Source organism: Oncorhynchus mykiss, chromosome 1 (genome assembly GCF_013265735.2).
Source record: "Oncorhynchus mykiss isolate Arlee chromosome 1, USDA_OmykA_1.1, whole genome shotgun sequence".
Taxonomy (NCBI): Eukaryota; Metazoa; Chordata; class Actinopteri; order Salmoniformes; family Salmonidae; genus Oncorhynchus; species Oncorhynchus mykiss.
Window position 1 is genome coordinate 57087318 of NC_048565.1, and position 27655 is coordinate 57114972.

General features: G+C 42.6%; 1 protein-coding gene across 1 annotated transcript in view; it reads right to left on the reverse strand.

Moving 5' to 3' along the window:
* The window catches only part of cdh23 (cadherin-related 23), a 655816-nt gene that overhangs the window by 182709 nt on the left and 445452 nt on the right, over positions 1–27655 (reverse strand). Inside the window, exons 22-29 of the mRNA XM_036980724.1 lie at positions 11761–11950; positions 11264–11409; positions 10639–10858; positions 10107–10259; positions 9003–9116; positions 7595–7743; positions 1626–1686; positions 1043–1191 (exon numbers count right to left, since the gene is read on the reverse strand). Coding sequence (XP_036836619.1) covers positions 1043–1191; positions 1626–1686; positions 7595–7743; positions 9003–9116; positions 10107–10259; positions 10639–10858; positions 11264–11409; positions 11761–11950 — 1182 coding nt within the window. The remainder of the gene's footprint in view (positions 1–1042; positions 1192–1625; positions 1687–7594; positions 7744–9002; positions 9117–10106; positions 10260–10638; positions 10859–11263; positions 11410–11760; positions 11951–27655) is intronic.

Below are 27655 nucleotides of genomic sequence, written 5' to 3' on the forward strand. Positions count from 1 at the left end.
CTCTTCCCCCCTCCTTCCCCATCCCCTCTTCCTCCCCTATCTCCTGCCTCACCCGTACAAAGCTTCTCATCCTGCCCTGGTCCCTATTTGTGGGCCTCCACCTCTAGCCCTGTCCCCTCTCCTCCCCATCCCTTTTCAATTCTCACCCGTATGGAGCTCCTCACCTCCAGCCCTGTCCCCTCCCTTCCTCTGTCCTCTACCCAGTCTCCCACTACCCTCCCCTGTATCCTCCTTCCATCCTCACTCGTACGGAGCTCCTCACCTGCCCTGTCCCCTCCCTTCCCCTCCTCTGTCCTCTACCCAGTCTCCCACTACCCTCCCCTGTATCCTCCTTCCATCCTCACTCGTACGGAGCTCCTCACCTGCCCTGTCCCCTCTCTTCCCCTCCTCTGTCCTCTACCCAGTCTCCCACTACCCTCCCCTGTATCCTCCTTCCATCCTCACTCGTACTGAGCTGCTCACCTGCCCTGTCCCCTCCCTTGCCCTCCTCTGTCCTCTACCCAGTCTCCCACTACCCTCCCCTGTATCCTCCTTCCATCCTCACTCGTACGGAGCTCATTATCCTACCCTGGTCACTGTTGTAGGCCTCCACCTCCAGCCCTGTCCTGTCTCCCGACCCTGTCTGTCACGTCCTGACCTTAGTTCCTTTTTTATGTCTCTGTTTTAGTTTGGTCAGGGCATGAGTTGGGGTGGGCATTCAATGTTTTTGTTCTATGTTTTGTATTTCTGCTTTTGGCCTGGTATGGTTCCCAATCAGAGGCAGCTGTCAATCGTTGTCTCTGAATGAGAACCATACTTAGGCAGCCTGGTTTCGCCCTTGAGTGGTGGGTAGTTGTTTTCTGTTTAGTGTATGTCACCTTACGTTATGTTATGCTGCCTTTTGTTTCGTTTCTTCGTTTTGTGTGTTCAGTCTAATAAATTAACATGGACACTTACCTTGCATATTGGTCCGATCCTTCCTACTCCTCCTCAGACGACGAAGAGATTTGTTACACTGTCTCCCCTCCTACTCTGTCCCTCTCTACCCTCCTACTCTACTTACCCGTACGGAGCTCCTCATCCTGCCTTGGTCTCTGTTGTAGGCCTCTACCTCTAGCACGTGGGAGCTGCTGCTCTCTCTGTCCAGAGCCCTCTGGCCCCGCGTCACGAGCCCCGAGAGCTCATTGATGCTAAACAGACTTTTACTGTTTCCTACACATGCAGACAGAGAGAGAGAGATAGGGAGACACACACATAGAGAGAGGGGGGGGGGGGGGGTGGCGGAGAAAGAGGCAGAGAGAGGGGGATGGGGTGGGGGGGAGAAAGGGGTGGAGAGGGGAAGGGGAGACAGACAGAGAGGGAGTGGTGTGAGAGAGAGAGAAATGGGAAGAGAGATGTTAGCTGCGGATTAAGAGTGATCGCGTGCAGGATGGTCATGAGGGTATTGGTATAGATTCAAATATTAATACTAGAATATTACCAACAGTAATTTGATACTGCATTTTGTAAATGTATCATTGAGCTTTCAAATGGCTAATACAGTATTAGCGTGCAGGGTTGTTGTTAACAGTCTTTTGTGTGTACTTGTTTTTGTGCGAGCAAGTGTGAAAAGTATCTCCACCTGGCGACTGGGAAGTTGTACTCACCAGAGAGGATCTTGTACAAAACCCTGCCGTTCTCGCCCTGGTCTGCATCTGTGGCCTGCACCTGCACACACAAACACAGAATAAAACTTAACACATATTTATAGCACAGCCATATGCAGCCATTATACTCATTTACAACCACAGCGACTTGAAACCACATGAATAGGCCTACATAGCTACATAAACATTTACACACTCGCACACAAACACATGCATGCCCACAGACACACACGCCGACATTCAAATGTACCTACAGTGGAGGGAAAAAAAAATCTGATCCCCTGCTGATTTTGTACGTTTGCCCACTGACAAAGACCTGATCAGTCTATAATTTTAATGGTAGATTTATTTGAACAGTGAGACACAGAATAACAACAAAAAAATCCAGAAAAACGCATGTCAAAAATGTTATACATTTATTTCCATTGTAATGAGGGAAATAAGTATTTGACCCCCTCTCAACCAGAAAGATTTCTGGCTCCCAGGTGTATTTCATACAGGTAAAGAGCTGAGATTAGGAGCACACTCTTAAAGGGAGTGCTCCTAATCTCAGTTTGTTACCTGTATAAAAGACATCTGTCCACAGAAGCAATCAATCAATCAGATTCCAAACTCTCCACCATGGCCAAGACCAAAGAGCTCTAGAAGGATGTCAGGGACAAGATTGTAGAGAAGAGAGGGGCCCTGCTTCAGTCTCATTAGCTTTATAAAGAGACGTGGAGAGGAGAAGAGAAAGAGGAGGAGAGGGGTAACCAGGAGAAAAGAGAGTGGGGGGTCAGAATGTTGAGTGATAAATAGGATATTACACAGTGGAACGCAACACTTTGGCTATAAAAGTCGTGCAGAACATCCCAGTCCGTGTTAGCTAAGCTTAGATGTTGTGATTGTAAGTATTTGCAGTGTTAGTGCTCGTACACTGTGTTGGAAATTGAACCCATTGTTTTAGGCTCTCCCAGCTCTCTGTCCCCTCTTTCTTCCCTGTGCGTTCCCTAACACTCTCTCAAAGAAGCAGAGTAAGGGAGAAAAGTTGATACTGGAAGTGACTGAAGAAGTTAGAGAATATTCTAGTGTGTGTGTATATAAAATGTGTAAATGTGTTTATGAAGTATATGTTTGTTTGCTGAAGTGGTTACATGTGTTAGTTTGTTTATATGTGTTATGCCCAAATGTGTGTGTGTGTGTGTGTGTGTGTGTGTGTGTGTGTAAGTGCATACATCTAAGTATGGTGTCATAGTCAATGTGAGAGAGAGAGTGGATGTTGGACAGTGGAAGATGTCTGAACTCTCTGGAGTTTGTGGTTTGTTTGTGCGTGTTTGTCCTTTGTGGTGCTCACATCAGTTAGCCTACAGATGAAGAGAATAGAGAAATGTATAGGGAATTGGATAGTAATGGGTGGATGAAACACATGGAGAGACCACACAAAGAGAGAAAAACGGCATAAAACTGTGATACTATTTACTGATTGTTAACTAATCTTGAGGAAATTAACTGAACTGGATTATTTACGTATTGATTTGAGACCCACAGAGAGAGGATTTGTTGCAGTGTAGGGAGAATGGTGATCTCTTTCTCTCTGAGTATGAGTATTAAATTTGCTTTAGACTCTAACAGTACAAGAAGCAGAAAATAGCCACACTGGAGAGATAGAGGTAGAATAGTGTGAAAACTTGGTAGAGTAGTGTGTGTTACAGGTGGCAAGTGTGTGTCGGTATGTCTATACTGTAAGAGGGCTTCGATTCAATATATTGTGTCTGAGTGTGTGTGTGTGTGTGTGTGTGTTTGTGTGTATATGTGTGAGTGAGAAGGTAAAGACTAACGAGACGATGGATGCTCCAGTGACCTTTCCACACAGCTTCACTGTAATTTTGTCTTAAGAATAATTTAACGTCCCAATGTGTTTCTCCTTAAACTGATAAGGCAAGCTTTGTCCTCATCAAATTAAAGACTATGACACTTACAAATGCTATTGTGCAAGGGAGGGGGGCAGAAGGAATGAGGGGGGTATAGCGGGTGGGGGGGTTGGGTATCATTGGGGGGGGGGGGGGGGGGGGGTGCATTTTAAGAAACCCAATTTGTATTACATTGCAGAAACCCTGTCAAGCAGCGACTGTTGTGTAGTCATTAAAGTAATAGCTACCCAATCGGTGTGTGTGTGTGTGTGTGTGTGTGTGTGTGTGTGTGTGTGTGTGTGTGTGTGTGTGGTAAATGCACATTTGATTAGCTTGTAATAGCCAAACAGCTGAAGCTTTGGAAACACTGTGTGTGTGTTGCAACTCCTTCAGAGTATGATGGTAATAACCCCTACTAAAAAGGCCTAAATCAACTTGGTTTGGCTTGGCCAATAAGGCAAGACATTTCATATCAAGATACCTGCTGTGTGCCCGAGCACACACACACAGATGTCCACACACTTCTCAGCTAACCTCATTCTCATGCCTTTCCCTTCCAGAACTTGGCGAACACAACAAGAAACACCAACAGTGATCCAGCGGTCAACATCTACTTCACCTACTTCACAGAGCCACCACTACATTTCAACCTCTACAGCCTCCCCATCTCCCTCTTCCCCTCTCCTGTACTGCTGTGTAGCACTCAAATCTGTAATCATGAAGTGCTTTGAAAGGCTGGTTAACGGTACATATCAACTCCATCATCCCATACCCACTTCAATTTGCGCACCACCCCAACAGATACATAGATGACACAATCTCAATTGCACTCCACACTGCCCTCACCCACCTAAATAAGAGGAATACCTATGTGAGAATGCTTTTCATTGACTACAGATCAGCATTCAACGCCATAGTGCCCTCCAAGCTCGTCATCAAGCTTGGGACTGAACACCTCCCTCTGCACCTGGATCCTGGACTTCCTGACAGGCTGGCCCCAGGTGGTGAGGGTAGAAAACACCATCAAGTTGCTGATGATGCAATGGTTGTAGGCCTTGTCACTGGCAATGATGAGAAAGCCTACAGGGAGGAGGCCAGTAACCTGGCAGTGTGGTGCCAGATCAACAACCTTTCCCTCAATGTCAGGAAGACCAAGGAGCTGATCGCAGACTACAGGAAAAGGGGGGCGAGCATGCTGTAGTGGAGCGGGTCGAGACCTTCAAGTTCCTCAGTGTCTGAATTACTAAGGATTTCAAATGGTCCACACACACGCACACAGTCATGAAAAAAGCGCGGCAGTGCCTGTAGCTAGAACTTGTCAAATTCTGCCCTGGCTATGTAATGAAAGAAAAAAACCTATGCTATGCTGGGTATAACACTACATGACCAAAGTATCCAACACCATCCAACCATATCATCCAACATCTCATTCCAAAATCATGGGCATTCATTTGGAGTTGGTCCCTCTGCTACAGCAGCCTCCACTCTTCTAGATTTTGGAACATTGCTGCAGGGACTGGCTTCCATTCAGCCACAAGAGCAATAGTGAGGTCAGGCACTGATGTTGGGTGATTAGGCCTGGCTCACAGTTGGCATTCCAATTCATCCCAAAGGTGTTCGATAGGGTTGAGGTCAGGGCTTTGTGCAGGCCAGTCAGGTTCTTCCACACCGATCTCGACAAACCATTTCTGTATGGACCTCACTTTGTGCACAGGGGCATTGTCATGCTGAAACAGGTAAGCACCTTCCCCAAACTGTTGCCACAAATTTGGAAGCACAGAATCATCTAGAATTTCATTTTATGCTGTAGTGTTTAGATTTACCTTCACTGGAACTAAGGAGCCTAGCCCAAACCATGAAAAAAAGCCCCAGACAATTGTTCCTCCGCCACCAAACTTTACAGTTGGCACTATGCATTGGGGCAGGTAGCATTCTTCTGGCATCCACCAAACCTAGATTAGTCTGTCAGACTGCCACATCGGTCCTGTTCTGTGAGTTTGTGTGGATTACCACTTTGCAGCTGAGCCTTTGTTGCTCCTAGACGTTTCCACTTCACAATAACAGCACTTACAGTTGACCAGGGCAGCTCTAGCAGGGCAGACAATTTACGAACTGACTTGTTGGAAAGGTGGCATCCTATGACGGTGGCACGTTGAAAGTCACTGAGCTTTTCAGTAAGTCCATTGTACAAAATATAAATAGTATAGTACAGATACAAGCTAAGTCATACTTTAAAGTATTTGTACTTAAATACTTTACACCACTGTGTGTGTGTGTGTGTGTGTGTGTGTGTGTGGTGTGTGTGTGTGTGTGTGTGTGTGTGTGTGTGTGTGTGTGTATATATAGAAAGTCACCACTCCTTTCAAAATGTTCAACTTTTGTTGCCTTTCAGCCTGAAATGAAAACACATAAAATCAGATTTCTTCCCGGCTTTATTTACACACAGTATCCCACAATATCGAAGTGGGAAAAAAATCTAAAGAACTCTGAACATTCATTACAATTAAAACAGTAAAATACCCTATTTGGACAAGTGAACACCCCTTAAGAACCTTTTTCTTAAATTACAGTCATTACACTCTTTGAACATGTTTCTACTAACCTTGCACACCTAGACTGTGCAATATTTGCCCATTCTTCCTTGCAGAAGTGTTCAAGCTCAGTCAAATTGCATGGTGACTGCTCAAGGACTGGGCTCTGACTAGACCACTCAAGAACGTTCACCTTCTTGTACTTCAGCCACTGTACGGTTGCTTTGGCGGTGTGCTTTGGGTCATTGTCATGTTGAAACATGAACCATCTTCCCATTTTCAACTTCATGGCAGAGGGCTGCTGGTTCTCCTCAAAAATGTGTTGGTATTTTGCACTGTCAATTTTCCCTTCTATCCTGACAAGTGCTCCTGTCACTGCTGAAGAGAAACACCCCCACAACAGGATGCTGCCACCACCATGCTTTTTTACTGTAGGCATGGTGTTCTTTGGGTGGAAAGATGTATCGTTTTACGTTCAGACCAAAAAGTTCAATTTTGGTCTCATCTAACCACAGCACATTTTGCCACATGGCCTCGAAATCTACAAGGTACTTTTTAGCAAAGCTCAAACAAGACCAAATGTGGCTTTTTTTGAGGAGTGTTTTTTTTTCTTGCCACCCTCCCATAGAGTCCAGATTTGTGGAGCGCTTGTGATATTGTGGTCACATGCACTAGTCTTTACCATAAAGGCCTGAAGCTTCTTCAAAGTCACCATTGGCTTCTTGGTAGCCTCTCTGATCAGTCTCCTCCTTGCCCGGTCATCTAGTTTGGAGGGACGGCCTGATCTATGCAGGGTCTGGGTGGTGCCATACGCCTTCCACTTCTTAATAATGGTCTTAACTGTGCTCTGAGTGATAGACAAAGCCTTTGAAATAGTTTTATATCCCATCCCCTGACCTGTGCATTTCCACAACTTTTGATCCACCCGTAGTGGATTCTTTGCTTTGAATTGCACTACTAAGCATTGGAGTCCTCCATGAATAGCTGCTTTTATTCTGAACTAATCAAAGTCACTACAATTGATTACAGATGAAAGCCAATTAGTTTGATTTGTGATCTGGAAGGTGGTTAGATTTTCCTCAGCAAGTTTGCAATTGCAATTCTAAGGGGGGGTTTCACTTATCCAAATAGGGTATTTTACTGTGTTACTTTACTGTGTTACTTGTTTGTGTGTGTGCGTGCGTGTACAGATGTAGGATATTAATTTGAGCCAGTTTGCTACAGCAGGAGAATAGGAAATGGGAATTATTATGCAGATTATGATTCATGGACATTTTTGTATAGGTTTATACATTTACATTATTTTACATGACAAATTACAGAAGCCTTTTTAATCTTCAAATCAAATTGCATTGCAGGAAAGTTCTGATGCAACAGGGTGACTAAATTAAGAACATGCATCTATCTGTGTGTGTGTGTGTGTGTGTGTGTGTGTGTGTGTGTGTGTGTGTGTGTGTGTGTGTGTGTGTGTGTGTGTGTGTGTGTGTGTGTGTGTGTGTGTGTGTGTGTGTGTGTGTGTGTGTGTGTGTGTTTCAGCCTGCCTGGGTACCTGCAGGATGCTGGTTCCTATGGGGACATTCTCTAGTATGCTGGTCTCGTAGCTGTTCTGGAGGAAGATGGGTCTGTTGTCGTTCACATCCAGTACTTTTACAAACACTGTGGCTGTGCCTGTCCTCCTGCTGCCTGATGGACCATTGTCTGAGGGAGACACACATTCACACATTACAACACTGTGTGTATGTGTCTGTCAGTTTCTGAGAAACTGGGCCATTGGACTTATTTTTATGTTTTTTTATGACACAACTACATTTTTATTACATTTCAATAATTTCACAACTTACAATGCATTCATTGGTTGCATTTCAACAAAAGTAAGTCAAGATCTTTGCAAATAAAACCAACTGTATAATCTAATCATTAAAATCATACATTAGAAACCAATCCCTTCAATCCCTCCTGAGGTAATGACATGTGTACTCTCTTCTTCTCTCAATCCCTCTTCTTCTCTCCCCCTCTTCTTCTCCCCCCTCTCTCTCTTCCCCTCTCCACGCCTAAATTAGTATATAAAACATTAAGAACACCTGCTCTTTCTATGACATAGACTGACCATGTGTATGCTATGGTCCCTTATTGATTTCACGTGTGAAATACACTTCTATCAGCGTAGATGAAGTGGATGAGATAGGTTAAAGAATGATTTTCAAGCCTTGAGGGTGAATGGGCAAGACAAAATATTTAAGTGCCTTTGAACGGGGTATGGTAGTAGGTACCAGGCGCACCGGTTTGTGTCAAGAACTGCAACAGCTCAACAGTTTCCTGTGTGTATCAATAATGGCCCACCACCCAAATGACATCCAGCCAACTTGACACAACTGTGGGAAGCATTGGAGTCAATTTTAGGAAGGTGTTTCTAATGTTTCGTATACTCAGTGTATACACACAGTGAAGTGTCTGAACAATCGCATCAGCACACACAGAGACACCCCAGAACAACTCAGATGTACTTAAAAGTTTCAAGAAAAACAACAACAGGAAACCTCAAACCTTGGCTGCATCCCACAAATGGCAGCCTATTCCTTACAAAGTTCACACCATTGAACCAGAGCCCTATGGGCCCTGGTGAAAAGTAGTGCAGCACATAGGGAATAGTGTTGCATTTGGGATGCAGACCTTATTGTTCTCTCTTTGGTAAGATGATGAAAAGAAACTGAGACAACACTTTACATCACTGAAGACTTGCACGCATCCCTTCTCACTTCTCAATCTCAAAGATGTATAAAAGAATTGTAGCTTTGAACCAATTTATTTGAAGTTTGAAATCGTACGGAACATGTACACTGAAACAAGCCCAAAATTGAACAAATACAATTGGTCTAAATACACAGAGTAAAAAGAAAGATGAAGAAGAATAGTATAGGGCTAGGACTGAAAAATACTTTTATAGGGCTAGGACTCACCGATAGCCTCTATGACCAGTGTGTATGCAGCCTGTGTCTCTCTGTCCAGGGCAACCACAGTCCGGACCACACCATTTCTGAAGCCAACACTGAATTTACCATCCTGGTTACCACCTGCAGAACACAACACACAGATGGTGGAAAATTACATGTAAATCTCGGCTATTCACTTATACACATGAACTTATACTTATACACATGAATGAAAGCACGTCTGCATGCACACACACACTACACTCTTAGAAGAAAAGGTGCTAAGTAAAACCATGCAGGGTTCTTCGGTTTGTCCCAATAGGGGAACCCTTTTTTGTGCTGGGTAGAATCCTTTTTAGAGGTTTCTATCTAGAACCCTCTACAAACGGTTCTTCAAAGAACCCACTGTATATAGTTCTACCTTGAACCCTCTATGAAGGGTTCTATCAATAACCATTTTATAATCTAAAGGTTCTTCCTAGAACCCTCTATGAACAGTTCCACCAGCCTTAGTAGCCTTTAAAATTGTATGACTTATACATTACATATATGAGACCTTTCTTTGAGGGCCTAGTTATATGTTAACACAGGTGTGTTAGGAATCTCCTGGCTTACAGGCCACATCAGGCCTGCAAGTAACATTAAACTGGCTTGCAAAGTGATGTGTGGGAAATATTATATATGGTTATTGGTAAAACCCTTCTTGCCTTCCAAAGAATTATTCTTTCCTTCCAAAGAACCATCAATTAACCCTTTCTTCCAAAAACCCATTCTCAGAATGTAAAAGGTTATAAGATAGAACCCTTTGACTTACAAAGAACCCGTGTCTTCCAAAAAGGGTTCTTCTGATTAAAACAGCTCTTAGTAGAACCATATCCCTCCGCAAAGAACCCCTTGGGAACCCTTTTTTTCTAAGAGAGGTGTATTATGTGAGTTTCCTACTCCTTGTTTATGTGTGTACACTACATACACAAGGAGTAGGAAATTCACATAATACACCTCTACGTCTTGCCCAACCACTCTAGAAACACACACGTGTTGCCTAACCATTCACTCACACACTACACACACACACACACACTCGCAGATGCACACATTTGTGGCTGCCATTGCTTAAGTTTGACCTCTGACCTGTGATGAAGTAGCTGAGTTCAGCGTTGAGGCCGGAGTCGTTGTCGAAGCAGTTGAGGTGAGCCACCACATCGTCCCTGGGGACGCTCTCCTGCAGGGACACATTGTACACTTTGGGGAAGAACGTGGGGGTCTCGTCGTTGACATCTAGGACTGAGGGACATAGAGAGACAAGACAGCCAGACAGACAGAAAGACAAACAGACAGACAGACTGAGTTATCATGTTTTCATATTCATGAATCATGCTCAGTAGGCGTACAAGACAAGCAACACATTTAGTAGATTCTCATTAGTCTCTCAGCGCTTCTAAAAGATCTGCTTCAGACCAGAAGGTTATACTCTGAAAATCTCTGCAATATTTGAATCTATCTTTACATGGTGTAAAGTTTCATAGCTTCTGAAAGTAGGTTTAGTGTTCTAGGATCAGGTCCCCACTATCTTAATTATTATGTCCTGAAAGGCAAAACTGATCCTAGACGAGCAGTTCTACTCTGAGATGCTTTATGAATATGGGCCCTGACTATTGCATACCTGTGATGGTGAGGGTGCTGGTGGAGGTGCGCGGGTTCTGCCCTTGGTCGTATCCCACAATCCTCAGGTGGTACAGGCCAATCTGCTCACGGTCCAGCGTTGCTGTGGAGTACAGCACGCCCGTGGTGCTGTTGAGATAGAAGTCAAGGCGTGGCATGCCCACCTGCAGCGCCATGGTAACCATACCATTCTCCTCCTCATCAGGGTCATCCACCTGGATCTGAGGGAGGAGAGGAGAGAGGGATTGAGGGAAAGGAATGGAGAGGGAGAGAAAGAGACAGGATGAAGGGAGAGGACAGGGAGGGAGAGGAGAGGAGGAGAGAAAGAGGAGAGGAAGGGAGAGAGGAGAGGAAAGGGGAGTTGTTAGGGTGAGAGGGGAGAAGAATAAGAGGTGTGTGGATAGGAAACAGAGGGGAGATAGAGGGAGCGAGAGATGGAAGTGGTGTGGTGAGCAGAAGTGAGAGAATGACATGACAGACAGATACAGAAACAAAGGAAATCTTAATTTAGCCTTCACACACACACACACGCTGTCATGATATCTGATTAATCTGCCACACATGCATGCATTGATGACATATCATGGAATGATAAATCTGATGATATCTTGTAATGGCGGGCTAACCTTGAACACAGAGGATCCACTAGGCAGGCCTTCTGGCACCTCGGCCACAAAGGGCAGGTTAAGGAAGGTGGGGTCGTTGTCATTCAGGTCCAGCAGGTTGACGTACACCGTGGTGCTGAATGAGGAACGCAGCGGAGGTCTGCCAACTGAAAGAGACGCCAGAGGAACAAACACAGCATTTACAAGAGCACAAAACACCAATAAAAGTTTCACCATCAATATTAAAGTAGCAAGAACATTTTGTTGAAACAGTGTTATTGCTGAGACTCACATATAAACTGCCACTGTAATTTAGATACTGATGCTATAGGCTGACAGATTTACACACTCTTCAGCCTCAGACAGACACACATACACACAAATACATGAATAGACAGACTGACGTCTCAGTCACAGCTAGCCAGCCAAACAGACAGACAAATAGACACGTAGATCGACCGACCGACTGACCAAACGATTGACCAAAAAACAGAGTTCTGGCCTAGGTTGGGACTCACTGTCAACAGCAGACACGATGATGGTCCTCATGAGCAGTGTGTCTTTGGGGTTGGAGCTCTCTCTGTCCAGCACAACCCCGCTGGTCCTGATCTTCCCTGTGCTGCTATTGATGGTGTAGAAGGGGTTCTCTGGGCTGATGCTGTACACCACTGTCCCATTGTCCCCATCGTCTGGGTCTATCGCTAGCACCTGGGGGGATTTATGAGGGGGGTGAGGGGAAGGGGAAGTGGGGAGAGGAGGGAGTGGAGAAGAGGTGGGGGTTGGGGGTGAGGAGAGGAAGGAAGGAGGAGGCAGGGCGAGGAGGGGGTAATGAGTGAGAAGAGATAGGAAGAGAGAAGAGAGCATAAGAAATAAGGAGTTAGGGGAGAGAGGAGGAATGAGTCTTAGGGGGCTTTCACACCAAAATGGTTTGGTACGGTTTTTCTGAACTCTAGTGCGTTTTCCCCCTTATTTCGGTTAGTTTGGACTGATGTGAACAATATATCCGCACTCAGGAGCACACTAAACAAGGCACCGTGGTTTGCCCAAAAACGATGGTCTCACTGTGGTGCGTTACGCTGCCGGAGAGAACCCAGTACAGACGAAACACAGAGTTGAAAATTATTATTGATTGTTTGACTGCAAGCGTGTGATGAAATGCACGCAGCATCATAACTTGAGATCTCTGAAACATTCTGTGAGTAGCAGCACATTGATGAGTGCATTCGATGCAGATTAGGAAAAGGCAGAGGTGTATGTTTCATGATTAACTCATGGTGTGATTGTGGTAACGTACAAGAACTCAGGCCCTTTTGTTCACCCAACTTAGAATAACTCAATCACATACCTCCCGAGAGAATTCTCTTTGGTCATTGTCACAGCAGTGTATATCCCCCCCTCAAGCATTAGAAAACCATTTTGCAATTATCTTAGTAAAGCTGAAAACTGTTGTGCTGATTGAAGAAGCAATAAAACTGGCCTTCTTTAGACTAGTTGAGTATCTGGAGCATCAGCATTTGTGGGTTCGATTACAGGCTCAAAATGTCCAGAAACAAAGGACTTTATTCTGATACTCGTCAGTCTATTCTTGTTCTGAGAAATGAGGGCTATTCCATGCAAGAAATTGCCAAGAAACTGAAGATCTCGTACAACGCTGTGTAGTAGTCCCTTCACAGATCAGCGCAAACTGGCACTAAACAGAATAGAAAGAGGATTGGGAGGCCCCAGGTGCACAACTGAGAAACAGACACCTCACAAGTCCTCAACTGTCAGCTTCATTAAATAGTACCCGCAAAACACCAGTCTAAACTTCAACAGTGAAGAGGCGACTCCCGGGATGCTGGCCTTCTGGTAAAGAGACTACTTGCTGGCTCTAAAGTCAGCACACTGCTGTGACACACCACAGCCCACCCCACTGAAAGTGTGTGAAGATAACACACCCAGACAAACCTGTAAACTAGGGAAGTTTGAGGAACTGTTTCCAGGCCGAGATGGCCTAGTTATGTTATGTTCAGTTCATACTGCCTCAGGGACTTTGTTGAGAATACCTATTCCAGTTAATACACAGCTTAGAGATTTAGATGAACACAGTTGTTCATCGGGGGAGGATGTTGTAACATTAATAATGGGTTACAGAGTTAATGTTTACAGCTAATTCACTAAGCTGTATCTAAATATTTTTTTTAGAGTACCAGTCAAGTTTGGACACACCTACCTACACATTCAAGGATTTTTGTAATTTTTACTATTTTCTACATTGTCGAATAATAGTGAAGACATCAAAACTATGAAATAACACATATGGAATCATGTGTTAACCAAAAAATTGTTTAACAAATCTAAATCTATTTTAGATTTTAGATTCTTCAAAGCAGCCACCCTTTGCCTTGATGATAACTTTGTCATCAAAGTCTGTCATTCTCTGGATTTATGGTGCTGTCAAGACAACTGGGAACTATGGAAAAAAAATTGCTCCGACTGGGAAAATACTTTTTAACGTCATCCAACTCTGAATTCCAAGTTGGGAACTCTGGTGTCTTTCTAGAGCTCCTACCTGAAGATTACTGACATCATGATTCACCTTGTTTTTCAGAGTTCATAGTTTTCTTGAAAGCACCATAAATCCAGAGAATGCCACATTTTGATGACAAAGTTTGATGACAAAATTTGCCCACAAGAAGAACCGCAGTGCCACTTTCCTGTTCAAGTGAGCACAGCACTTGCTCACTGTTCAAGTGAGCACAGCACAACAAGACTCCAAAAATGCGTTGTATGTTGCTGCATAAATGATGTAATATGCTAGGGAAATATGTATACTGTAGCTAAAAAAGGAATACAAAGTGTGTGTTGTGTAGAAAGCTGTTAGTAGCCTATGTCATTTGGTCCCTTTCCCCCTCATAGAGTAACTTAGCCTACTGTTCTGAATTGGTAATGCACATGTAGCCTATAACCTGTTTTAGAGAAATGTAATCATCGAATATTGTAAGTGCTTCATTGTCTGCTTATATACACCCTTTATTTATCCTACGGTTCTGACTTGGTGTACAGGGAGAATACTGTGAGAATGGCCCATGTTCTGAATTCTGTCACTGTACATTTCAAAAGTTCTGAACAAATAGCTATATTGACTACGTCCGTCCTTACTCACTCATTAATGTCTTAATCAAAATTACGGATTGCCTCTTATCCGCTCGTCTTTTTATTTTATTTTTATGTCACCTTTATTTAACCAAGTAGGCCAGTTCTCATTCACAACTGCGACTTGGCCAAGATAAAGCAAAGCAGTGTGACACAAACAACACAGACTTACACATGGATTAAACAAACATACAGTCAATAACACAACAGAAAGTATATATACAGTGTGTGCAAATGAGGTGAGATAAAAGAGGTAAAGGCAATAAATAGGCCATAGTGGCGAAATAATTACAACTTAGCAATTAAACACTGGAGTGATAGATGTGCATAAGATGAATGTGCAAGTAGAGATACTGGGATACAAAGGAGAGAAGAAAAACAGTATGGGGATGAGGTAGGTGGATGGGCTATTTACAGATGGGCTATGTACAGGTGCAGTGATCTGTGAGCTGCTCTGACAGCTGGTGCTTAAAGTTAGAGAGGGAGTCTCCAGCTTCATTGATTTTGCAATTCGTTCCAGTCATTGGCAGCAGAGAACTGGAAGGAAAGGCGGCCAAATGAGGAATTGGCTTTGGGGGTGACCAGTGAAATATACCTGCTGGAAAGCCTGCTACGGGTGGGTGCTGCTATGGTGACCAGTGAGCTGAGGTAAGGTGGGGCTTTATCTAGCAAAGACTTATAGATGACCTGGAGCCAGTGGGTTTGGTGACGAATAAGAAGCGAGGGCCAGCCAACGAGAACATACAGGTCGCAGTGGTCGTTAGTACATGGGGCTTTGGTGACAAAACAGACTGCACTGTGATAGACTGCATCCAATTTGCTGAGTAGAGCCAAAGTCAAGGATCGGTAGGATAGTCAGTTTTACGAGGGTATGTTTGGCAGAATGAGTGAAGGATGCTTTGTTGCGAAAAAAGGAATCCGATTCTAGATTACATTTTGGATTGGAGATGCTTAATGTGAGTCTGGAAGGAGAGTTTACAGTCTCACCAGACAACTAGGTATTTGTAATTGTCCACATAGTCGAAGTCAGAAAAGTCCAGAGTAGTGACGGTGGACGGGTGGGCAGGTGCGGGCAGCGATCGGTTGAAAAGCATGCATTTAGTTTTACTTGCATTTAAGAGCAGTTGGAGGCCACGGAAGGAGAGGTGTTTGGCATTGAAGCTCGTCTGGAGTTAGTTAAGTGTCCAAAGAAGGGACAGAAGTACACAGAATGGTGTCGTCTGCATAGAGGTGGATCAGAAAATCACCAGCAGCTAGAGCGACATCATTGATGTATACAGAGAAAAGAGTCGGCCCAATAATTGAACCCTGTGGCACCTGTATAGAGACTGCCAGAGGTCCGGACAACAGGCGCTCCGATTTGATACACTTTACTCTGTCTGAGAAGTAGTTGGTGAACCAGGCAAGGAAACCAGATTGCATAGCGGAAATGGTACGGTGGGATTCGAAATGTTCGATGATCTGTTTGTTAACTTGGCTTTCAAAGACCATAGGTTAGGATAGATATAGGTCTGTAACAATTTGTGTCTAGAGTGTCTCCCCCCTTTGAAGTGGGGGATGACAGCGGCAGTTTTCCAATCTTTGGGGATCTCAGATGATACGAAAGAGAGGTTAAACAGGCTAGTAATAGGGGTTGCAACAATTGTGGCGGATCATTTTAGAAAGAGAGGGTCCAGATTGTCTAGCCCGGCTGATTTGTAGGTGTCCAGATTGTGCAGCTCTTTCAGAACATTGGCTGACTGGATTGCTAAGGGGGGTGCGGGGCTGTTGACCAGGGTAGGGGTAGCCAGGTGGAAAGCATGGCCAGCCGTAGAATAATGCGTATTGAAATTCTCAATTATCGTGGATTTATCGGTGGTGATAGTGTTTCCGGAGTGAACCAAGGGCTATATCTGTTCCTGGTTCTACATTGCTTTTTAATGGGGTATGCTTATTTAAGATGGTGAGTAAAGCACTTTTAAAGAATAACCAGGCATCCTCTGCTGACGAAATGAGGTCAATATCCAATATCCGATACCCGGGCCAGGTCGATTAGAAAGGCCTGCTCGCTGAAGTGTTTTAGGGAGCATTTGACATTGATGAGGGGTGGTCGTTTGACCACAGACCCGTTACGGATGCAGGCAATGAGGCAGTGATTGCTGAGATCCTGGTTGAAGACAGGAGAGGTGTATTTGGAGGGCAGGTTGGTTAGGCTGATATCTATGAGGGTGCCCGTGTTTATGGATTTGGGGTTGTAGCTGGTAGGTTCATTGATAATTTGTGTGAGATTAAGGGCATCTAGTTTAGATTGTAGGATGGCCGCGGTGTTAAGCATGTCCCAGTTTAGGTGACCTAACAGTGCGAGCTCTGACAATAGATGGTGTCACATATGGTGTCCAGGGCACAGCTGGTGAAAGAAGGTGGTCTATAGCAAGCGGCAACGGTGAGAGACTTGTTTCTGGAAAGGTGGATTTTTAGAAGTATAAGCTCAAATTGTTTGGGCACAGACCTGGATAGTATGACATAACTATGCAGCCTATCTCTGCAGTAGATTGCAACTCGGCCCCCTTTGGCAGTTCTATCTTGTCGGAAAATGGTATAGTTAGGGATGGAGATTTCTGGGTTTTTGTTAGCCTTCCTAAGCCAGGATTCATGGCTACGACATCTGGGTTGGCAGAGTGTGCTAAAGCAGTGTATAAAACAAACTTAGGGAGGAGGCTTCTACTATTAACATGCATGAAACCAAGGCTTTTACAGTTACAGATGTCAACAAATGAGAGCACCTGGATTAACCTCTACATCCTCAGAGGAACAGAGGAGGAGTAGGATAAGGGTATGACTAAAGGCAATAAGAACTGGTCGTCTAGTGCGTTCGGAACAGAGAGTAAAATGAGTAGGTTTCTGGGCATGGAAGAATAGATTCAAGGCATAATGTACAGACAAGGGTAGGGTGTGAATACAGTGGAGGTAAACCTAAGCATTGAGTGACGATGAGAGAGGTATTGCCTCTAGAGACACCATTTAAACCAGGTGAGGTCACCGCATGTGTGGGTGGAACAAAAGGGTTAGCTAAGGCATATTGTACAGGGCTGGAGGCTCTACAGTGAAATAAGACAATAATCACTAACCAAAACAGCAATGGACAAGTCATATTGACATTAGGGAGAGGCATGCGTAGCCGTGTGATCATGGGGTCTAGTGAGTAGCTAGGCGAGCTGGAGACACAGCGATTCAGACAGCTAGCGGGATGGGGTTGCAGGCTAGCAGAAGGGCCTTGGAGGGACGTCACGACGGAAGAGTCAGTTGTAGCCCCCTCGCAGATCTGTTGTGACAGATAGCTAGTTAGCTGGCTAGCTTCTGTTGGGGTTCCGGTTCTAAAGTAAAGAAAATAGCAGATCCATACCACATTGGGCGGGTTGCAGGACAGCATGTTGGAGTTGAGGTTTAAAAAATACATGCAACGAAAATGCGAAGAAAAATGATACATTCACGGGACAAGACAAGACGAAGACAAAGACACCTGACTGCTACGCCATCTTGGATTTAAACTTTTTAAAAAGGCAGTAAATTAGGCTGAATAATCTGTTTCGCTGCCAGAGAAGGCTCCGCTGATAGCCAGGTGTAGCAGTGGTAAGGGTTCACTCCATGGTGCTGAGAAGAAAGCTCTGCTGTAGGGACGCTTCATGTAGGCCTAACAGTTTGTGGGCACCGTTTGTCACCGTTATAGTGTAATTAATGTATTATTTAGTGTTGTGTAGTGGCTTTGCTGGCATGCATAATGTATTATATATACTTTTTTGCTTCACAAAGATTTACATGCTAATATCGCCAATGCGTACATATTATTTTGAATTCATGTCTCAATGAAAATTCAACTTCACCTTCAGATTAATTCCTTATTGGCCCTAGGCCATTCTGCTTGCGTGATTAGTTTTCCTTGAAACAGCACCACCATTCATTCATCCAAACAAAACCATATTATTATTATACACTGCAGATTTGCTCAGCTTACATTTACAGTGAGGCAGTGCTGTATCATGAATACAGTCCCAGGTGATTTGTACAGAAACATGATGATATTCTTATGAAGGCTCAGTGATAATTCAGATGGATCTATTAGCAGGCATAGTCCACCTGTGACGGCCAATACAGTACGGCTTGGAACACCGCACGTCCAAACAGCCTTTAGAAAACCAATTACCTTTAAAAAAAAAGGTTTAAACAACGGCTCATAGAAAGGCAGAGACTGTGCGGGAACACACAAACACACGCACACTTGTATTTTCTGTATCATTTTTTAGTTGTATTGTTTGTATATCATTTTATTTTGGTGACTGTCCTTATCTATCAGCGTATCAGACCCTGGGAAGAGTAGCTGCTGCTTCTGTTGAAGTTAATGGGGATCAAAATAAACAGGTAAATGGGTTGACTTGTCCTCCGCTATCATGTCGGGTCGAACAATGCCATTTACCTGTGACTCACATGAGGTTGGTGGAACCTTAATTAGGGAGGACGGGCTCATGGTATTGGCTGGAGTGGGATAGTTGCAATGGTATCAAATACAGCAAACGCATGGTTTACATGTGTTTGCTTTTAAATTCACTCCGTTTCAGCCATTATTATGAGCCGTCCTCGACTCAGCAGCTTCCACTGCTGTTACTATTCACAAAATCCATCATGGGGGAAGTTAGGTACTGTGGTAAATGTATTCCTTTTATGGAAATGTATGCATGTTTAAATCATGATATAGTTCATAAACAAGTTACGTAAATGTAAGACCTTTTTAAAGTTGTTCTAGTGAAGATATGTTCAACTCTTACCCTACGAGGTCTGAAGCCTGCTGTCTTTCTGTTAATTGCACCCTGGAAATTAATACACAAATAAAATGTTTTAAGTGAATTATTAGCTTTTGTCTAAAGAAGAAAAAAAGTTAAATAGACCTGTTAAATAGAAGGCTTTTCAGCATAAGCAGCTAATAATTTTAGATATCAGTATGACAAATAATGTTGTTTTTGAATTAGGTAAGTAACCTCAGTAGAGATTAGATTACCTACTGTGTGTGTGTGTGTGGTTTAGAAAACCATCTGACTGTAGATGTGCTGAATGTAAATGAGTGTCTTGGGTGGCCGGCTGGATGGAGTGTGTGTGTGTGTGTGTGTGTTTGTTTATGTTGTAGGCTCTAACCTTTGCCCAGGGTACTGCAAACAAATTCACCGGCTCACTGGGCTCTGCAGGTGTCGCCCCATTGCCATGGTAACACACAGCGGGCAGGGGCACACATCAACCCAATTATGGGACTGTATGGCACAGGAGAGGTGGCCTTATTGACCTTTGATCAGAGGGGGGGAGAAGAGAGATGGGGAGCACCGTCTCCATCGATGAATGTCTAAATCACTGTTTCTCTCGCTCTCTGCGTGTGTAACTGTATTCACTGCATCAGTCGATGCTCCTCAAGTGCATCCAAAATGCAATGGAAAAGTGGCAAATTTAAAGTACATATGGAGGAAGTGAAGAGAGGGAGAAATACAAAAAATCTGTGTTCCAACACCACTTGTTCTCTCCTCTCTTCATCTCTCTTCCTCTCTTGTTTCTCAATGATGGCTGAAGTGCTCAAATCAAAGATACACATGGAGGGAGAGAGGGAGATCATGAGAGAAACACATTTCAGTGTGTCCACCACCAGTAGATCTCATCACTCTATTTCTTCCCAGTTCCACCATGGATGGAGAGAAGAGAGAGAAAAGCAGAAAGACAAAAACATTTTGGTGCCAACCCCCACTCTTTTTCTTTCAATTCTCTACTTCTCTCCATTCCTCTCGTTTCTTCCTCTTCAGCCCAGCAGCAGAGTAATTTGCAATGCGTTTGACTGCAGTCTACATTTTAATTAGCGATTGGACCCCCTTAATTGCACTAACCGGTGCCTTGTTAATTAATGGACAATTAAGAGTTCATTAGTAACATGTTGCCAAAGACACCAATGAGGAAGGAAGGGATAATAATATCAAAATGTTCACTTAATATGACCTAAACTGTGACTTGGAGTAGTTGGCCAAAAATAAAAGTTTGGTCTGGTGGCCTGGGGTGGTCTAGCTGATTGCTTTCAACCACTCCCCCGGAACTTATTATTCTAAACTTTTTTGGCTGGTGCTAAGGGGGTGCAATTGTCAAACGTATGTTAGTTTGCAATTTTGCCATTTTTTCTTTTATTTATTTTTATTTCACCTTTATTTAACCAGGTAGGCCAGTTGAGAACAAGTTCTCATTTACAACTGCGACCTGTCCAAGATAAAGCATAGCAGTGTGAACAGACAACAACAAACACATGGAATAAACAATAAACAAGTCAATAACACAGTAGAAAAAAAAAAAAAAGAGTCTATAAACATTGTGTTCAAAAGGCATGAGGGAGGTAGGCGAATAATTACAATTTAGCAGATTAACACTGGAATGATAAATGATCAGATGGTCATGTGCAGGTAGAGATACTGGTGAGCAAAAGAGCAGAAAAGTAAATAAATAAAAACAGTATGGGGATGAGGTAGGTAAAATGGGTGGGCTATTTACCGATGGACTATGTATAGCTGCAGCGATTGGTTAGCTGCCATGTAAACTAGAGCTGTGGCATTTTCATCCACTTGCGTCAGGTTTGGCAATTTTCCTATCTAACATCAGCTTGCTTGCGCTGAGGTGGGAAGGGTGGAAATATTTTAGGTGTGTCCTTATAAACAAGTGCAAAAATGTCAATTTCATGCCATGCAAATGCTAAGATTTAAGACAAACGAAAAGCAGGTCTTAACGGTAATGCGGTTGGTAATGGTATGGATTTTGAGAGTGGAAGCGCAGCCTATCCAGCTGAGACGCACAGTGCCCATATTTTATTTATTTTTTCTTTATTTAACCTTTTTAACTAGGCAAGTAAGTTAACCTTTTAAGGTATTCACTTTTGGATAAATAGCGTGCCCAATTTCAACTTCCTGCTACTCATGCCAGGAATATATGATATGCATATTATTAGTAGATGTGAATAGAAAACACTGAAGTTTCTAAAGCTGAACTTACATAGCAGGCAAAACCCAGAGGACTAACTGTTCAGAATTATATATTTTTTTTTTGCCAAGGGATATTTGATAGGAACCATTTTTCAGTTCCTACCAATTCCACCGGATGTCACCAGTCTTTGGAATTTGGTTGAGGTTATTCATTTGTGCAACGAAGAAGAAGCACATCCTGGAACAACGTTACACTATTGAGAGTTGCGCAAGACGTAAAAAGGAGCATGGTTTGTTTACTTGCTATATTGAATACAGATTGCCCCGTCTACAATTTGATCGATTATTAACGTTTAAAAATACCTAAAGTTGTATTACAAACGTAGTTTGAAATATTTTGGCAAAGTTTATAGGCAACTTTTGAAATGTTTTGTAGTGACGTTGTGTTTTTGTAAGCTGTTTTTTTTCTGGATCAAACGCGCCAAATAAATGTTTATGTGACATATTGGAGTGTCAACAAAAGAAGCTCGTCAAAGGTAATGCATGTTTTATATTTTATTTCTGCGTTTTGTGTAGCGCCTGCAGGTTTGAAATATGCTACCCTCTTTATTGACATTGTGCTATCATTAGATAATAGCTTCTTAATGCTTTCGCCGAAAAGCTTTTAAAATCTGACATGTTGGCTGGATAACGAGTGTAGCTTTAATTGAGTATCTTACATGTGTGATTTAATGAATGTTTGATTTTATATCATTATTTGAATTTGCCGCGCTGCATTTTCCCAGTTTTTTATCCAAGTGGGACGCACTTACAATGACTGCCTTGTTCCGGGGCAGAAAGACAGATTTCTACCTTACCATATGCTCATGGATTAACTTCTTATGACTGCAGGGGCATGGTGGCTTGGATGAAAGGTGCCCAGAGGTGCCCAGAGTAAACAGCCTGCTCCCCAGTCCCAGTTGCTAATATATGCATATTATTATTAGTATTGGATAGAAAACACTCTGACGTTTCTAAAACTGTTTGAATGATGTCTGTGAGTATAACATAACTCATATGGCAGGCAAAAACCTGAGAAGAAATCCAAACAGGAAGTGGGAAATCTGAGGTTGGTCGATTTTCAACCCATTGAATACACAGTGGGATATTGGTTATGTTGCACTTCCTAAGGCTTCCACTAGATGTCAACCGTCTTTAGACACTTGTTTGTGGATTCTACTGTGAAGTGGGGGCTCATAAAGGCTGTTTGAGCCAGGTGTCTGGCAGAGTGCCACATGCTCTGAGGCGCGGTCACGAGGAAGTTAGCTCTTGTTCCATTGCTTTTCTACAGACATAGGAATTCTCCGGTTAGAACATTATTGACGTTTTATGTTAAAACATCCTAAAGATTGATTCCATACATCGTTTGACATGTTTCTAAAGACAGTAACGGAACTTTTTGACATTTCGTCTCCAACTAGGGAACGCGCTTCATGACTTTGGATTTGTTTACCAAACATGCTAACAAAAGTAGCTCTTTGGAAATAAATGATGGACATTATCGAACTAAATCAACCATTTAATGTGGAACTGGCATTCCTGGGAGTGCATTCTGATGAAGATCATCAAAGGTAAGTGAATATTTATAATGCTATTTCTGACTTCTGTTGACTACACAATATAGTGGATATCTTTTTGGCTGATTTGTTGTCTGAAAGCTGTACTCAGATTATTGCATGGTTTGCTTTTTCCGTAAAGTTTTTTTGAAATCTGACACAGCGGTTGCATTAAGGAGAAGTGTATCTATATTTCCATGTCTAACAATTGTATTTTCATTGACATTTATAATGAGTATTTCTGCAAAAATCACTGGATGTTTTTGGAACTAGTGAACATAACACACCAATGTTTACTGAGATTTTTTATATAAATATGCACTTTATCGAACAAAACATATATGTATTGTGTAACATGAAGTCCAATGAGTGTCATCTGATGAAGATCATCAAAGGTTAGTGATTAATTTATCTCTATTTGTTCTTTTTGTGATTCCTCTCTTTGGCTGGAAAAATGGCTGAATTTTTCTGTGACTTGGCGGTGACCTAACATAATCGTTTGTGGTGCTTTTGCTGTAAAGCCTATTTGAAATCGGACACTTTGGTGGGATTAACAACAAGAGTACCTTTAAAATGGTATAAGATACTGTACATGTATGTTTGAGGAATTTTAATTATGAGATTTCTGTTGTTTGAATTTGGCGCTCTGCACTTTCACTGGCTGTTGTCATATCAATCCCATTAACGGGATTGCAGCCCTAAGAAGTTTTTGAGAGAGGACTGCTTTTGAGGCCGGTAAAACCTCGTATTCAGAACCACTTTCCATTAAGTTTAATTTGATTTAAAAAAAGCATAGCCTCCTCTCCCCTCAATGATGCTGTTTTTTTATGTCCTGCCCAATGCATTCGCAAACTACTAGTAGCCAAGCCTATCCATAAAAGCTTTGGCTCGCGAGACTGCTTTGAAATAAATCTTAATCACCAAAGCTTTATTAAAAGATTACGTTTGGGTGTAGCAAACGGTGGGCCGACGCCCTTTATATTTGTGTAGGCTATTGTACATTATTTTAGCCAGTTGACGTTATTATTTTGGACTTGCATAAAACCCCCTCCATACATTTTGTACATGTGCCCATCATGAAACGCGAGTTGAGATTACACCGTTGACCCACGTATTCAGAAACATTTATTTTACTGTAACTGTTGCTTGATTTCCATTCCACACAATGAAAAACCAAGCCATTATCCTGCTATAACAAAGTCTGGTTCAACAGTAGTGTATCGTTGGGTGTGTTTTTATTATCTTGACCTTGCAGCCAAGGGGCCTGTCCATAAAAAAGGTGTATAAAGTGATTCTTCCTTTAAAAGTTGCGTCATACTGCAGCACAGCTTGCGAGTTGCCGCAAAATTCTGTGGCACGTTATTTCAGTGTCAGCCATTGTTACCATTAATGGTAGTTAGTGCTTGTTTGCCAGAGGGGATCTTTGAGAAGCTAAGTTATTGAAAGTCAAAGGGAGCATTGAATAGAACAGGCTATATGGGGTTGATTTTTAGAAATGTAGCTTAATTAATTTGATGAATATTTTTTCTATTCCATGAAAAAACTAAAATGCATTTCTTACTGTAGCACATGTACTGTAGGCCTAAGGCTTTCCGTTACGAAAATATGGCACTGTACAATGTGTTTCTATTCCAAGGAAATAATTTGTTACTGTAGCTGTTTTAGCGTAACTTACTTATTGGCATAAAGGCCTACTTAATTCAATCAATTTAGCCGTGATTGTAAAAGCAATCAAGGCTCCTTTTGTTATTTAGTTTTCACATGCTGTGTGATGACATGCACAAATTAGTGATTGATTGAATGATGTACTGTATATTTAAATGCTTCTCAAAGATGCCATCTGGTGGTCAAACTAGCACTAACTAGCATTAATGGCAACATTGGCTAACACTTAAATAACGTGACAGAATTCTACGGCAGCCCGCAAGCTGCAGTACGACGCTATCTTTAAAGGAAGAACCACTGTACCACCCCACTATCAGATTAGGCAATATATGTTTTTTTTGTCCCCCCACTTTTATCTGAAATCACCATCATTTACTAATTAACTTGTCATTTTTTTGCAGATAATAAGTGTTTGAGATAGTAATGTCAAAATCTATCTTTAAAAATAATTTTTGATATACAGCACAATTTTGGCTTTCACCCGGTCTCAAAATCGAATGGTTTTGACCATTTTGAAGTTTTTTTTTCAGTGAGCATCTCTTCTCTTCCTGCTTCGGCCTTGCAGTGCGGCTCGCAAAAGTGATCCCTATCCACTTTACCCTGAATTTAAAAAAATGACCATGATTGTTTAAAGCAAAACTACCAAAAATATTGCTGATGGTAAACCCGAACAATCAAAATAAAATCGGATGTAGGCTAAGCACCGATCAGCAGTTATAGCCATATGAGAGTTGTGCCTCCAGTAGTTTACTTTTATTCTGGTAAAACACAATTTTCAACAGCGTATTTCATAACAATAACCTAGCAATTTACATTGGTTGTCACTCCACTAATAAAGCCTAATATTGAGCAAGCCATTTTGCAAGCATTTGAATGCTGATGGTGCCACGCAGATATCACTTAGAAATTAGTGATACCAGTGAATGAGGGGTGGGTTAATGTCCAGTTCATTCATTTTGGCTAGTAGAAGGTAATGTTTATAGGGAGTTAAAGGCAGAGGAAAAATCTATAAAGAATGCTCTGCTGTAGGTTTTTGGTTGGTCAAGGTGTTTCAGGATCAGGTGTGTGAGGGCAATCTAGTCTCAGAGCATTTCATACTATTCTGTAAGTAAATCTGGGACACTCCATTTAGTACGGTGTGATACTGTCACACCCTGATCTGTTTCACCTGTCTTTGTGATTGTCTCCACCCCACCTCCAGGCGTCGCCCATCTTCCCCATTATCCCCTGTATATTTATACCTGTGTTCTCTGATGGTCTGTTTCCAGTTCGTCAAGTCAAAACAGCATTTTCTTTGTCTCAGCTCCTGCTTTTCAGTCTCTCCCTTTCTCCCTCCCTGGTTTTGACCCTTGCCTGTGTTTGACTCTAAGCCCGCTTGCCTGACCACTCTGCCTGCCCCTGACCCTGAGCCCGCCTGCCGTCCTGTACCTTTGCCCAACTACTCTGGTTATCGACTCCTGCCTGCCTTGACCTGTCGTTTGCCTGCCCTGTTGCTGTAATAAACATTGTTACTTTGACACAGTCTGCATCTGGGTCTCACCTTCAAAACTGATGGATACAGTATGTTACATATCGTATGTTAAGTATTAATTTGTGGATGTCCATCACCCCTTTTGAATGATATGTTACGAATTACAATTTGTAGTATAGGTTCCGTATATCCAAAATGTATTATATGTTACAAATTCTAGCTAGGTGCCTAGGTGGCTAACATTAGCTAGCTGGCTAGGGTTAGGGGTTAAGTTTAGGAGTTAGGTTAAGGTTAGGGGAAGGGTTACCTAAAATGCTTACGGTTAGGGGAACGGTGAACTAACATGCTAAGTAGTTGCAAAATAGATTTTTTTAAATGAGTTAAAAAGATGCTAATTAGCTAAAATGTTTGATTTAGCTAGATTGGTACAATGGTAATAATCCCAAAAGTGCCAAATGCGATCACCCATTGAGCTAAAGCAAGCTTACCCCCTACAATGTAAAGAAAATATCAAGTTATGGTTGATCAAATCAATATTTCCTTCTGTGTGACGCATCGGTCTAAGGCACTGCATCTCAGTGCTAGAGGCGTCACTACAGCCACCCTGGTTTGAATCCAGGCTGTATCACAACTGACTGTGATTGGGAGTCCCATAGGGCGTTCGCACAATTGGCCCAGCATCGTCCGGGTTTGGGCGGTATAGGCCGTCATTGTAAATAAGAACAAATTATTTTGCCAAGTTGAATCCCCTCTACCAGAACTCTGCCTTGGAAGGCTTCCACAGCCTCATTCTTAGGTTTACGCCCAATATTGTGTTTTTTCCAACTTTGGAATCCTGTGTAGGTATATTACGTCACAAAAGTTAGTTTTTCATCATCTGTAATGCGCAATTACTAATTTTTCATAAACAAACCCTTATCATTTTAGGCTGTACCTGGCAGCCATACATATTAATGAGAACACCAACTGCAGCCAGGCATCCACCATTTGTCTGGTGCCCGCATCGCAGTCATTGTTGTTTTCATTACTAATAATAACTTTGGAAATGTGTGCGTTTTTATCAATGTAAGTGCCTTATTTCGTTATAATAGTTTCTGTATGTCGTGGTATGTAATTTCTACTGTAGCTCACTGTATGTATGGAGCATAACATTTGTGTATATTCCTTATAACCACGAACACGCGAGGTAACGTTACTCATTTCATAACCTTTATGGTGCTATATTGAATTGTGCTTACAGTGCCTTGCGAAAGTATTCGGCCCCCATGAACTTTGCGACCTTTTGCCACATTTCAGGCTTCAAACATAAAGATATAAAACTGTATTTTTTTGTGAAGAATCAACAACAAGTGGGACACAATCATGAAGTGGAACGACATTTATTGGATATTTCAAACTTTTTTAACAAATCAAAAACTGAAGTTAATACTTTGTAGCGCCACCTTTTGCTGAGATTACAGCTGTAAGTCGCTTGGGGTATGTCTCTATCAGTTTTGCACATCGAGAGACTGAAATTTTTTCCCATTCCTCCTTGCAAAACAGCTCGAGCTCAGTGAGGTTGGATGGAGAGCATTTGTGA